The following is a 14553-nucleotide window of genomic DNA, read 5'->3' as shown; positions in this document are numbered from 1 at the left end:
CGTTAATTCTGCAGTGTGGATGCAGCCTAAGACAAAAGGCATTGGGGCAGAAAGGAAAGGGACAAGACAATGGAGAATGTGATAGCTTCTGTGTTAAGGTTGCTGTTTGAAGGAAAATGAGTCCACCCGCCTCAGCAGGCCGGCCCGGTTGCCGCTGGGGGACGTCCCCACAGCGGGAGCTGGTCCCCCCAGTGCGAGCGGCCCCCAGAAGCCCTGGCGCGGGGGCGCTCAAGCCGTGATTGGCTCTGGGAGGGACCAGAGGCGGGACTTCCGCCCGCGCCGCTGGGACTACAGGTCCCAGAAGGCATTGCGGGAGGAAGGGTCCTCCGATTGGGCGGCGTCATTGGTTGGCGATGCCCGTGATTGGAGGAAGGCCGGGAGGCGGGCCTTGCCGCCCTTTCCTAGGCCTCCCATTGGTTGGTGGGCCTACAAAAGGCCCACAAGGCGCCAGGACAGGTGCCATTGCAGAGGAGCTCACTCACCCACCCTCTCTATTTGGGTTGGGCTATTGTCACAACTTTGTGGGGCAGTTGCATAGGTCTTGGATCTGGTGGGCGTGGTTTCCAGGGCTGTGTAGCACTGGATCGGGAGTCCATCCGGACACAGGGGTGCTGCGAGCGAGGCGGTGTTGCCATTGCAGGGGCATCATCAGCACAGCGTCCCCCGGTAGCAAGGAATAGTTATACGATGATGCGCATCTGCGGAGATGAGATCAATCGCTTGAGTGATCGTTGGAACAGGAGCGTAAAAGAAAATCCCTTGCCATCCCGAAGCTTGGCTGTGACCAAGCACTGTGGTTCATCCACTCAGCACTGGGCTGATGGATGGCAGATCCAGACCTCATGCATTGGAGCCAACCCTACCTTATGTGTTTTGCTATACCTTTTCTTATGCTACTAAAGTTGTGGCCTTTCCTCCAAGATGCGCTGTTCTCTATTTGTCCGTGACGGCGTCCCTCTTAGGCAAGTGGTATTTGTTTCATAGAGCTTGGAAATGTTACTTCAGGGGTAGGTAACCTGCGGCCCGCGGGCCGGATGTGGCCCACGAGGCCTTGGGACCGGCCCCAGCCTGGTCCTGCCGCCGATTGCCGCCGGGGCCTTTGGCTTCTCGCGCGCAGGGGCAAGGGGGGCAATTGTCTATAGATGCCTCAGAAACATGCATTTATATTAACATTTTGTAAAAAATCATCAATTTTTTTTGCGTGTCCTCCACTTTTTTAAAAAAAAGTGTCCACCATTTGAAAATGTTGTCCTACATTTGTCCCGGTTTATTTATTTATTTAAATTTTTAAAAAATTATTTAATTATTTAGTTTTTGGCTTCGGCCCCCCAGTTGTCTGAGGGACAGCAACCCGGCCCCCGGCTCAAAATGGTCGCCTACCCCTGTGTTACCTCATTGGACTACAATGGAAGTGGAACACACCCCTTCCTCGGAGTGTAGTGGAGTCTCCCTCCTTGGAGGTCTTTAAACAGAGACTGGATGGCCATCTGTCAAGGATGCTTTGATTGAGATTTCCTGCATGGCAGAATGGGGTTAGACTGGGTGGCCCTTCTTGGGGTCTCTTCCGACTCTACAGTTCTATGATTCTACAATTCCCAGCATAGCCTGGCCAGGAGGGACGCTGTTGACTGAGGGGAAGTTGCTTGGGGGATTCTGGATTCTGGAATTGTAGCACCAACCCATGCCCCTACATAATTTTCGTTCCTTTTGGAAGAAATGAAAGAAAAATCTATTTCTTAGGTGTGGAATAATATAATTTAATATCTATTTGAGGGGGGAAAATCATATTCAACCCCCCCCCCCCCCGAGACTATTACCACAACATCCTTCCACAGCATCCCAGTTGCTTGTCTCAGGGTTATCCTTTTCTACGAATCTTGGCTTGTTGCTCCACTTAAGCAAAAGAGGACTGATGCAACAGGCCTTTAGCTGAGCAATGATTTGATCCAAATGCTCACATGCAGAATTTATTTATTTATTTGTGGTATTTATACCCCACCCTGGACCAAAAGCGATGTTGCAGAGTTGTCATTTCCTGTTTGCATTTTGGGAGGGCCCACAAGTGCCCAGATCTCTTGGCTACAGAGAGTACCATGGAATGAAGATCCCGTTCCAAAGGCAGCTGCAGCCAACTCTTCTGTATGTGTTCTTCTCTTCCCTCAGGGACAGATGGGACCGATCTCCTGCCACTTTGGCCTCCTGGTTGCAAGTCTTTTTCTGAGGCGAAGCTCCGCACTACCAGAAAGTTATGACACCAACTGCGATGGCAGTAAGTCTATTTTCATCTTACGCATTAGACTGCATTACCTGTTTTGTTGTCAGTAGCTAATTTGGAAGAAAACCAACCCATCCTAGATATCCTCCTCCTCTTCCTCCTCCTCCTCCTCTAATCTCTTCTTTCTCCTTTTCCTTCTGCAATTTCTCCTCCTCTGCCTCCTTCTCCCCTTTCTCCTCCTCCTTCTCTTCTTCATCCTCCTTCTTCTTCTTCACCCTTTCCTCCTGCAATGACTCCTTTTTCACTTTCTTCTTCACCTCCTTCTGTAATGTTCTTCCTCCTCTTCTTGCAATGTCTTCTCCTCCTCCTTCCCCCTTGCCTACCTTCTTCCCTTCTTCCTCTTCCTCCTGCAATGTCCCATTGGCATTCTAGTTATCCTTCTCCTTCTCCTCCTGTTTCCTCTTCTTTTTCATCGTGTTTTTCACCTCCTCCCGCAATGTCTTCATCCTCTTTCTCCTCCTGCTTCTTCTTTTTTACCTTCTTCTTCACCTCCTTCTGCAATATTTCTTCTTCTTCCTCCTCCTGCAATATCTCCTCCTCCTTCTCCTTCCCCCTCATCTTCCTTCTTCTCTTCTCTTCTTCTTCTTCCTCCTCCTCCAGTGTCTTCTTCACCTTCTCCTCCTACAATGATTCCTTCTCCTTAGCCACCTTCTTCATCTTCTTTTTCACCTTTTTCTTCACGTATTTCTGCAGTATTTTCTTCCTCCTTCTCCTTCCACTCATCTTTCTTCTTCTTTCTTCCTCTTCTTCCTTGTCCTCCTCCTCCTTTTCTTCCTGCTTCCTCTTCTTTTTACCTTGATTTTTACCTCCTCCTCTTGCAATGCCTTGTTCTTCTCCCTCCTCCTCTTCTTTTTTCACCTTCTACTTCACATCCTTGTTCTGCAGTATTTTCTTCCTTCTCATCCTCTCCCTCCTCGTCTTCCTTCTTCTTTTCTTTCTCCTCCTCATTCTTCTTCTTTTTCATTTCCTCCTCCAGTCTTTTCCACATTCTATGGAGTTTATCCCATGGGGTTTTTCCCATGCAGAAATGGGATTAAAAACAGGGAAATCCTGTAAAAGGGGGATCATTGTCACACGACGTCACGTATTAACATGTATACACAAAGTGAAAAAATCCTGTGAAAGAGGGATCGTTTTCACACGACTTTGTGGGCATTGAGCATTAATGCAAAAATTAATTGCACAGAAAGTGGACAAAATTGGCTGCTTTTCACTTTCGGGATTCCCCAGAAAGTAAGAAATGGCCAATTTTGTCCACTTTCTGTGTGGTTTATTTTTGCCTTAATGCTCAATGCCTACTATGTCATGTGAAAATGACCCCACTTTTGCAAGATATTTCCTAGGTTTAAATCCCATTATTTGCACAGGATTTAGGCACTTAGCCTCCCATGTGATAAACTTCCATGACGCAAGGCAGTGTACAGGGGTTAATTCATACCCAGCCTTTCTCTTAGGATGGGACTCAAGGCAGCTAAGACAGATACCCCTAAAAAATTCACATTGTATGGAAGTTACACATATAAACTATTTGTGGAATTAAAAGCAGTTAAAACCATGGCCAATAGAAGAAAAAATCACAACAAATAAATGGCACATTATGCTCCGAAGAGCTCTTTCTTCATGAACAGCCAGTCCTCAAAGGCCCATTGAAGTAAAAGGTCCTTGTCTGTCCATGGATGGGCACCTGTCTAACTTCTGTAGGAAGAGAGCCCCAGAGCCTTGGAGGAGCCACCAAAAAGGCTCTGTCTCCCATGTTCCCATCAGACATTCCTCTAAGGAGGGAGAGAAATAGCCCTCTCCTGAAGATATCAATGCCCATGCCTTCAGACAGCCTAGACCTGTGATCTATCCAATTTACCACAAGTATCTTGCATTCCTATGGACATACCTACATGCAGACTGCTGTATAGGTCTGTCCTCGGGCTTTCTACTCACCAAATGCATCTGAGAAATTAGGTTCAAGTCTACAAAAGCTCAGACTACCAACTTCTCTCTTTCAGTTAATCTCAAAGGTGCTGCAAGATCCCTTTGCATACCAATTATTCAGACTAACACAGTTGTGTTTTTGAATATTAACCACTTGTCCTTCATTTATCTTATCTGCCTATAGGTAGCAAGGGTGGCAACTGTATGAGCGGTTGTGGCTAATTTGGAGCATTCAAAATTGTAGGGAAAGCAGTAGACTTCAATTTTTAGCAACATGTGGTGACTAAATGGGCTCTTTAGGAGGGATTCTGGGGGAATTAGGAAGACTAGCTGCTGTGTTTGCAGGTGATTTGTGTGCGGTTTTGGGGTGGACAACAGCACCCTCCCCAGCAGTATTTGTTTAAAGCCAGGGGGCTTGGGCAAATTAATGGAAGGCTTTAGGAACCACACAAGTGAGATTCACTTTCCTCATTCCAAAGTTCAGCTGCACAGAAGCCTCATAATGAGCATGGAAACCCACTGGTTCCCTGACCGCCTTGTTCAGCTCACTCCCCCAGTTATGCAAAAAGTCAGACTTTCCCTGCTAGGACCACCATTTTGTGTGTTTGTATGAATGCAATTAAAGGTTTATTTCATTACAGAAACCCATTGTTATAAGACATGCCCCAGTGAGTGGATGTTCTATATGAAGAGCTGTTATGGATTCTTCTCTGAAAATGTCCCCTGGTCTGAGGCTGAGGTAAAAACATTTTTCACGGAGTTTATGTATGCCTTTCACCAAAAAAAAAAAAAAAAAGACAAGGGCAGGGTGCAAAATGAGCGGAGTAGAAGACCCCTGATCCCAGCTAATGAATTTCAACAGGGAGAAAGGTAGGGTCCCACAGCTGGGCAGTAAGAATGACATGCACAGATATAGGATGGGGGGGGGGGGGGACAACTGGCTTGACAGCAGTACATGCAAAAGGGATCTAGGAGTCTTAGTAGACCACAAGCTGAACATTAGTCAACAGAACATTAGTCAACCGGAGGAGATCCGCCACATCGCCGCTCTTAAGACAGATCTCTTCTGGCAGGCCTTTCCAGACTAGCCTCCTCTCATGAATATGGATGCTCCATCTGCCTTGCAAACATAATTATCACCTTAACTGGTTCCTACCCCTATTTTTAGCTGTGTTTTCTGCGTATAATTTTTTCAACCGTATATTGTAATATATTGTCTTGTTTTTATGATTGGGAGGGGGGTGGGAAGGGGACTATTTTTAAATTGCGATTGACTTCGATGTACTGTTTTTACTGGGTTTTTTATATTGTAATCCGCCTTGATTCCTCGTGAAAAGGCGGGCTGTAAATAAATTATATTACTGTTATTAGTGTGATGCAGCAGCTAAAAAAGTCAGTGTGATTCTAGGCTGTATCAATGGAAGCATAATGTCTAGATCAATTGAAGTAATAGTGCTACTCTCTTCTGGTCTGGTCAGACCTCACCTGGAATACAGTGTCCAGTTCTGGGCACCACAATTCAAGAAGGATATTGACAAGATGGAGCATGTCCAGAGGAGGGTGAGCAAAATGGGGAAAGAACCAAGCAAAGCAATCTAAGGAGAAGCTTAGGGAGCTGGGGATGTTTAGCATGGAGAAGAGAAGGTTAAGGCGTGACATGATGGCTGTATTTAAAGATTTAAAGAGATGCTGGCCTTCGACTTCACAATTAGCTTACACTTTGTAAACTGCTTAGGGAGTGCTTTACTGCAATGATAATCAGTATAGAAATGTACTTGCTATTGCTATGTTGAGAAAGGAGCAAGCTTGTTTTCTGCTGCTTCAGAGTCTGATATGAAGCAATGGATTCAAGTTACAGGAAAAGAGATTCCACCTTAAGAAGAATTTCTCGAGGGCAAGAGATGTTTGACAGTGGAATACACTGCCTCAGAGAGCGGTGGAGTCTCCTTCTTCGGAGATTTTTAAACACAGGACAGATGCCCATCCATCACAGGGAGTGCTTGGATAATGTCTTCCTGCATGGCTGAAAGGGGCTGGACTGGATGGTTCTTGGTTTCTCTTCTAACTGTAGGATTCTGCGTTTCTATTATTCTGGTGTTAGTCATGACAAAACCCTACCTACTGCACCTGGACTTCAGTTACTCATGACTGACTTGTGGCCCTTTTTGTTCTCACGATATTTGTGCCAGGCCCTACCTTGACCCGCCTGGTGTCAGTGTTGTCTAGGGTTGTCAGGTGAAATAAGATACAGAGCCCCTGTCTCTATAATGGGTGTATAAAAGATTTTCAGTAGCCAATGCCATTGCTTGTTAACTAGTTGTTTAACAAGCAGTACCTGCTGACATTTCCTTTTGCACATAACAATTACTGGGACAGGAGCTGGGTCCCATATTTTACCTGGCATCAGAGTGAAAAGTGGAGAGGCAGAGAAGGAGGAAAAGAGGGCATTTGGTGAGTGTAGCAAGACTTTGAAAAAAGGCACTTCAAGAAGAGGAAGAGGGACAATAATTCAATAACAAGACTAAAATCGATAGTTTAAACTAAAATATGCTAGTCGTTATATTAGTCAAGGTATGATCATGGAATGTGAAAGGACTTAATTCAGGAACCAAAAGAAGACACATTTTCCACTTATTAGAAAAACAAATATCAGGTATAGCTTGTTTGCAAGAGACACTTAGGAATAAAAAAAGACTTTAAAAAAACCCTTAAGAAATCCTAAATTAGCAACTCTTTTTACATCTTTAATAGAAAAAAGTGAAAGAGAAGTGGCAATTTACACCAGTAAGAAACTTCAGGCTAGAGAAGTATTTGGTAATAAAGATGGCTTCTATATCAGACTGGAAATAATGATTGGAGAGTTGAATGTATGAACGGTTGGAATCTACACTCCATTGGAAAAAGAAGACCTTTTAAAGAAGAATTACAGAGGAGATTCTAGAAGAGGAGAGTGACAACATATTGATTTTAGGTGATTGGAATGGAGTCATTGATCCATTTATAGACAGATGTTGCCAAAGGGGGGGAAATCAAGGTCAATTAACTACGGTGTATTTGAATTAATAGGAAAGTTGGCTTTGACTGATGTTTGAAGCTTTAAGCGTGTGTGTGTGTGTGTGTATATATATATATATATATATATATATATAATATGCATTCTGTTCCAAAGAAAAAAGGTGCTTCATTATCAAATGCTTTCTTAACTAAGGTACGACTGTATCTAATTATCATGCAATGGTTCAGCTTTAACATTCTGTGGAATCCTAGGGTTTGCAGTTTGATGAGGCCCTGGAGGTCTCTGGCTGGGAATCCTAAATCATCCTCCCTAGACTGCAAATCCCAGGATTCCAGGGGATAGAATAGAACCATGACAGTTAAAGTTGAATCATAGCCCCATAGATGTGTAATGTGAAAGAGCCGCTGAGGTAGGGACTGATGATACTTCTCATAACAGTTTTACTTACATCCTTGTGTCATGGAGTTCGTGTTCCTCAAGTTACACAAGAACCACAAGTTCTTCCAAAAAACTGAACTTCAAAAGTGACGCTTCAGAGTTCAAGTTCAGATAAAATCTTTTATCCAGAGTCTCAATTCTGCTCTGTCTCCCACAGATTCGGTGCTTTAAACATGGCTCTGGACATCTGGCTTCCATCCTCGATCAGAAAGAGATGGATGCAGTGGCCAAATACATTGCCTCTAAAAATGAAGGTTCTGATCATGTCTGGATTGGACTGAATGACCCTCGTGAAGTGAGTCTCCATCCAAGCTTTGCTTCCAAGAATGTGTTTGCAACTGTTTTTCTCTTCAGTGATAAAGCTGGGAAGGGTCTGGGCACACTGAGACACCTCCTCTAAGGAAACGGTCAACTCCCACAAGATTTTTCCATGGAGTGTTCTGCAAAAATGTTGTTCCTAGAGAAAACAAGGGCTGAGCTCCTCTCCCAAGGAGATGGAGCATTAAGTGATGCTCATGAGGGTATGCAGACATCTGCTACACTGTATCATCAATGAATTGCGCTATTGCTTAGCGAAATCTGGAATCAAATGCACATGTACATTTGCACATGGAATACACATGTTAATCGAATGAACAGTGCTCATGCAAAGTGACACCACAGACACAACTTGGCCACATGAAGAACTCTGATACCACAATCTTGCAATAGCTATGGACATTCCACTTGAGACACAACATATCCAGCTGCTTCCATAGGAGAACTGAACTACATGTAAGACCCTAACAGAATTCTGTTTAGTGTATTCTGTATACACACACATATACACAAACACAATTTCCTGTGTAAAAACTTTGTTTTTTGCATGCTGACTGGGACTTCTGGGAGATAATGTCTACAAACATCTGGAGGGCCAAAGACTGAGATGTCTAAGCATCTAGGGCCAGGGTATCTGAAGGACCACTTCTTCTATTTGTGTCTGCCTGCAATTTGAGATCCTCAGTGGAAACCATTTTATAGGTCCCATCACCCCAAGAAAATGAATCGATGAGCACATGAGTCAGGGCCTTAACTGTAGTAGCCCTAAAGAAAAATATAACGATAAAAGTTTATATGTGCCTCTTATTATATAGGGGAGCCAGTGTGGTGTAGTGGTTTGAATGATGGACTATGATGCTGAGGACCCGGGTGTGAATCCCCCATCAGCCAAGGAAACTCAATGTCTGACCTTAGGCATGTCCCATGGTCTCAGAGATTGGCAATGGCATACTCCCTCTGAACAAATCTTGGCAAGAAAATCCCCATGTTAGTGTCACTAAAATTTGGGAAAGCCTTGACAATAATTATATCGTTATAGAGAGCCAATGTTTTGCAGTGGTTTGAGTATTGGACTACAAATCTGGAAGATCAGGGTTCAGACCCCTCCTCCATCAAGAGGTGACCTTTGGCAAGTCCCACTCTCTCAGCCTCACAGAAGGCAACGGTAAACATCCGCAGAATAAACCTTGCAAAGAAAACCCTAGCAAAGCACCTTTGATTGGTGCAGTGCTTTGAGTGTTGGACTAGGACTCCTCCAGCTGTTTAAGGTTTGCATTCCCATCCATCCTTGGAAACCCACCTTGGGCAGGTTATATTCTCCTAGGTATAGGAGGGAGCAATGACCAACTTCCTCTGAGCAAAACTTGCCCAGAAAATAATCTCTTAGAGTAGCCATAAATTGGAATCTACTTGAAGGCACACAATCAAAATAAACAAACAAAAAACCATATATGATTGTCATTAACTGCCATCAATTCAATTATGACTCATGGTGGCCTCCAAGATACTCTATCTTCAACCACTCTGCTCCGGTCTTGCAGACTCAAGGCAGCCATTGTGGTTTCCTCGGCTGAGTCTGTCCACCTGTAATGCATTTTCCCTCTTTTTCCTTCGACCATCCTAAGGATGTTTGTCTTTCCTAGAGAGTCATGTCTTCTTGTGATGTGACCAAAGTACAACAGCCTCAGTTTAGTCTCCTTGGCTTCTAGGGAGAGCTCAGGCCTGATTTTCTGTCAGACCTATTTATTAGCCTTTTTGGCCATCCATTGTAAATAATTATAATTAATTAGCACAAATGTGGGATGGAAGGCAGCTGGAATCCCCATTCTTTCCCAACCAGCGTCTCTTTTTGTTTCCCTCTAGAACAGGCGATGGAGATGGACAGACCTGTCCCTATCGCCGTTTCTGCCTTGGGATGGGGCAGAACCAAACAACCAGGACGGCAAAGAATTCTGTGTTCATTTGTCTGCCCAAACAGGTAAGGAGAATCCCAGGAAGGCAATGGAGCCCAAGAGCTGAGGGCTGGGTGAAAGATGTATGAAAGCGGGGATGGTATCTGGGCCTTGTGTTTGTGTTGAAACTCAGACATGCATGGCAAACAGAAAGGTCTAGGAACAAGTAATCTCAAAGTAATACATAGGAAAGTTTTAATATCTAAAACATTTCCCATTATTTCAGCTTTATTTTCCACTGAAGACGACTTTCGCTCGAAACACGTTTGGATATTTTTATACTTTTTATTTTGTATGTCCTCTGGAAGTGCACAGTCGGCCCTTCTTAGACACGGATTTCTTGTACACAGATTCAAGCATCCACAGTTGGAAAATGTTCAAAAAAGTATAAATTTCAAATATTATACCTTGATTTTCCATTTTTTATAAGGGACACCATTTTGCTATGTCATTATATTTAATGGGGCCTGAGCATCCACCAATTTTGTTATCCATGGGGGACCTTGGAACCAAACTCCAGCGGATAACAAGGGTCCACTGTACTTCTGTTTTTCCATGCCCTTTGGACAGTGGATATTTTTATACTTTATCATTTGTATGTTATTTGGAAACTCCTATACTTCTTATCTTTTATACATATTGGATGTGTTTATACTTTTAACTTTGTATGTAATTAGGAAGTGTGTATGCTCCGTGTCGTTTTTGCTTTCTGGCACAGTGTATTTGCTGTGTCTACACAACTGCTACCACATTGTTTGAATATTTTAGATGTTCAAACTTTGCTATGTATTACTTTGAGATTACCTTTTCCTAGACCTTTCTATTTGCCATACTGTTCTGTTTTTGGTTTAGGCCAACACTTCACTGTTTTGACTGAAACTCAGACATGGACAAAATGGACCACGATGTGTGTTCCCCTTGTGCCCCGTGTAGCTCCTTTAGTGTGGGTCGGTGGGTGAGTCTTTTCCCACTCTTGGAAGTTTCCAGCTTTGGTGGTTTTCCCTTTACAGAGTTCATTACCACCCCAGTCCAAAGCAAAGAAAAACTAAACCGACACACAGTATCCATTTTAAGAAGCCAAAAGTGGAGCCAAAATCCTATTGTTCATCCTGACTAGAGTAGACCCACTCAAATGATTGAGTCGACAGAAAGCTAAATCCCACTAATACAATGCATTTACTCTACTTGGAACTGACCATCAGTTTCAGGCCCAAGAGTCTACATTTCTAAGGCTGCTGCCACACCTCAGAATTGATGCAGTTTGGGACTGCTTTAATTGTCATGGCTCCCTCCTATGGAATTCTGGGATTTGTAGTTTGGTGAAGCACCAGCGCTCTTTGCTAGAGAAGGCTAAAGAGCTTGCAAAACTATAAATCCATGGTGGTTAAAAGTGGTGTCAAACTGCATTATTTTTGCCACCTCACTGACTTGGGAACCAGGAGCAGCCATTCATTGTGGCCCTCCAGAGCTTTAGGTAGGAATTTTCTTACATTTCTGCCATCCTGGATTGATTTAGTGGAGAAATACACCATCAGGCCAACGTCAGCCCCTTTGTTTAGTCTGGGGCTGCCTTTTGGAGGGAAGGAGCAAGCCTGCTTATAGTCTCTTCTTTAGCTCCAATTCCAGGGAAGAGAACTTCCACAGAAAGGCTAGAAGGAGGAAGAGGAGGGGGAAGAGGGCAAGGAAGAAAAGATGGAGAAAGAGAGTAGATCTCCATGAAGTGCCCACCTTGTTGCTTCTTTTGCAAATGAAGTCTCTGCAAATTCTCACACCTCAGTCAGCAGGTGTCACATTTCGGAGCTCATAAATACTCGAGCCGAGCATCAAGAAAACACAAAATCCCTTCTGTTGAATGAACAAGAAAGAGCATTACATCCCTAGTTAAAAACAGGCAGCAGGAGAGACCCCTCAGGGTCCTGCCTCAACTGCTGGTCTCAAGGCATCCCCACAATTGGAAGAGTGCTTCAAGTGTCATTTCTCAGCACTCTGATCAGCAGCCCCTTAGAAACTCTGAAAGGGTAGGTTTTTGTTTGGCCATTAGAGAAGAAGAGACAGAGAGATCCCATCTGAACATTATAAAGATTTTTTTTAAAAAGAGAGGCCCCATACAGACAGGCCAAAATAAAGCTGCTTCAGGTCACTTTGGAGGTATGCTGTTTAAATTATACATGCATTCTAAGAGTCCGGAAGCTGTGCCAAAGCCAAATGACTGGAACATGGCTTTGGTGTGGCTTCCGGACTCTTAGGACGCATGCATCATTTAAACAGCATACCTCCAAAGTGACCTGAAGCAGTTTTATTTTGGCCTGTCTGTATGGAGCCAAAGACCTGTTTGACAGTGGAATAGAGTCTGCTTGGAAAGTGCTGGTCTCTCCTTTTTTGGAGGAGGTCTTTAAATAGAAGCTGGATGGCTATCTCTTGAGTATTTTAGTTGTGCTTTCCTGCATGGAAAGGTTTTGGATTAGATGGCCCTTGTGATCCTTTCCAAGTTTAAGATTCTATTATTAAAACCATAGATATGAATCCCAAAGAGTATGAGACTGTTAAATTCAGTTTATGATTTCACAGCGACTGGAAAGGATGCCAGCTGTTTTTGAGTAAAGAAGCACTGTTTCCAGCTAGTTATAGAATCACAGATTTGGAAGAGACCCCAAGAAGGGCCATCCTGTCCAACCCCCTTCTGCCATGCAGGAACTCTCAATCAAAGCATCTCCATTGACAGATGACCATCCAGCCTCTGTTTAAAGATTTCCAAGGAGGGAGACTCCCTTACACTCCAAAGCAGCATATTCCACTATCAAACAGCTCTTACTGTCAGACATTCTTCCTAATGTTTAGGTGGAATCGCTTTTCCTGCAGCTTGCCTCTATTGCTCCTGTGATGACTGGTCCTCCAGTCATCTGGGAACTTCTTCTGAACCATAAGGGGTTAATCTGGGAGGAGGAACATGTTAATGAGATATGACATCACATGCTAATGAGCTGTGGCATCATAGCTGATGTAAGGTCTACCTGACCAATCGGAGGGTAGGACCGCGAGATTCAAGAACTTTCTATGGGAAATCTTTAAAAGGCCCTTTGAGGCCATGCGGCCTTTTGTCTCTCCCTGGATCCTCTCCTGAGGGGGAACCAGATGATGTCTCTTAGAGTCTGGGGGACCCAGACTCAGGAATGCAGGTAGAGTTGGCAAGGAGCCAGCTCCCTGATTCCAAGAACTCCACAAGGACTACAAATCCCATCATTATGTGAGTAGTTCAGGAACAGTGTTAGTCAGTACGTCTAGGTCGTTTTGTTATGTTTATCTAATAGCTTGCCTGAAATGAATATCTCTGTAACTGTGTTTTCTGACCTGCAAGGCAAGGAGGCCTGGCATGAGTGATACCTTCCTATTCTATATTATTTCTTTAAAATAAACTCTTTCTTTTAAAAGCATCTGCTATCTCTTTGCTCCTGTACACGCGCCTTGACTCGGCTACTGATTGCTCTGGGGTTAGCAAGAAAGGAAACTAGATCTCTCTCCCAAACAAGTCTCAGTGTGTGCTTGGGAAATATAGTTCATTGACAATTCACTGAGTGGTGGCAGCGGAAAAATAGTTCTTTTAAGGGACTCCCTGAGAGTAAGGGCCCTGCACAGGGCATTGCTCCCAAGGAACCATCACAGCTCCGTGTCTTATTCTCTGCAGCAGCAGAAAACAAGTTCACTCCATCCTCATGTTATGGTGTTTTGTGTGCATGATCACTGGGTTTTGTGTCAAAAACCAGAAACTTACACCAAATATAGAGACATATGGGCTTTTGTGTGTGTGAGATTACTGTTTGTTTGTTTTCTTTGCACAAAACAAAATCCTTCCAAGCTTCTTAATACTGAGCAAGAACTGCAAAGAAATATTTGTTTTCTGTGAAGTGGGGAGAAAACTATAGAAATTATTCCTCTTCACTTGTGAGAACCAAGTAGACAAAATATTTATGTCCACAAAAGAGAGTTCTTTCACTTTCTTTCTTTCTTGTTTCTTCTGGCTTTCTGTCAGGGCAGAACCTACCTGAGTCCATTTCTCTGTTGTCTTTCAGGATTCAAGCGTTGGAATGATGCAGACTGTTCTTTGGAAATGGCTTTCATCTGCAAATATGATCTCTAATGGAATCAGGTCTTCATGGAGAACTATAGCTACTGGAAACAATGAGCCTGACCAAGATTTTTCATGGATGCCCAGGATTCCCTTGGTCCCAATCCTCCTGTATCCCAAACCTCTATCCATGCAGGGAATCATTTTTCTGTTCCAATAAAGTCTCATGCAACTTGTGACATTCCTTTTCTTCTTTCTCTACAAGAATGGACTTCATGGGCTACTATTACATGTTTATCCTTGAGCTTTTTTTCTAGGCTAAAGTGTCCAGCAAATCCAAGCACAAAGCTCAGGGAAGTTTCCTCTGTGCCCTAAGTTTCTATAATGCCCCAATCTGCATAGGCCCTGGGGGATTCTGGGTACTGTGGATCCAGAAAGGATCTGTCCAAGCCTTGGCTATGCAGAAGCCCACAGCTCTTATCCTGTCTACATGATTCCTGGCTGGCTACAAAAATGTTGCATTTTTAAACATGAGGTTAGCTTGATTTGTCTGCTCCAGAAAATA

At 43.8% G+C, this 14553-nt stretch overlaps 1 protein-coding gene across 1 annotated transcript; it reads left to right on the top strand.

The window, feature by feature from the left end:
- Positions 1-687: 687 nt before the first annotated feature.
- On the top strand, positions 688-14159 carry LOC149311542 (C-type lectin LmsL-like). Its single transcript, XM_089526582.1, has 6 exons — positions 688-744; positions 2164-2269; positions 4843-4940; positions 7813-7950; positions 9837-9951; positions 13993-14159. Exons 1-6 carry the CDS (start codon positions 688-690, stop codon positions 14058-14060), a joined length of 582 nt encoding a protein of 193 aa, XP_089382708.1. The 3' UTR covers positions 14061-14159.
- Positions 14160-14553: the final 394 nt, after the last annotated feature.

Source organism: Sceloporus occidentalis, unplaced genomic scaffold (genome assembly GCF_023333645.1).
Source record: "Sceloporus occidentalis isolate IW3139 unplaced genomic scaffold, rSceOcc1.0.p SCAF_5, whole genome shotgun sequence".
NCBI lineage: Eukaryota > Metazoa > Chordata > Lepidosauria > Squamata > Phrynosomatidae > Sceloporus > Sceloporus occidentalis.
This window is presented reverse-complemented; position numbering and strand designations above follow the sequence as displayed.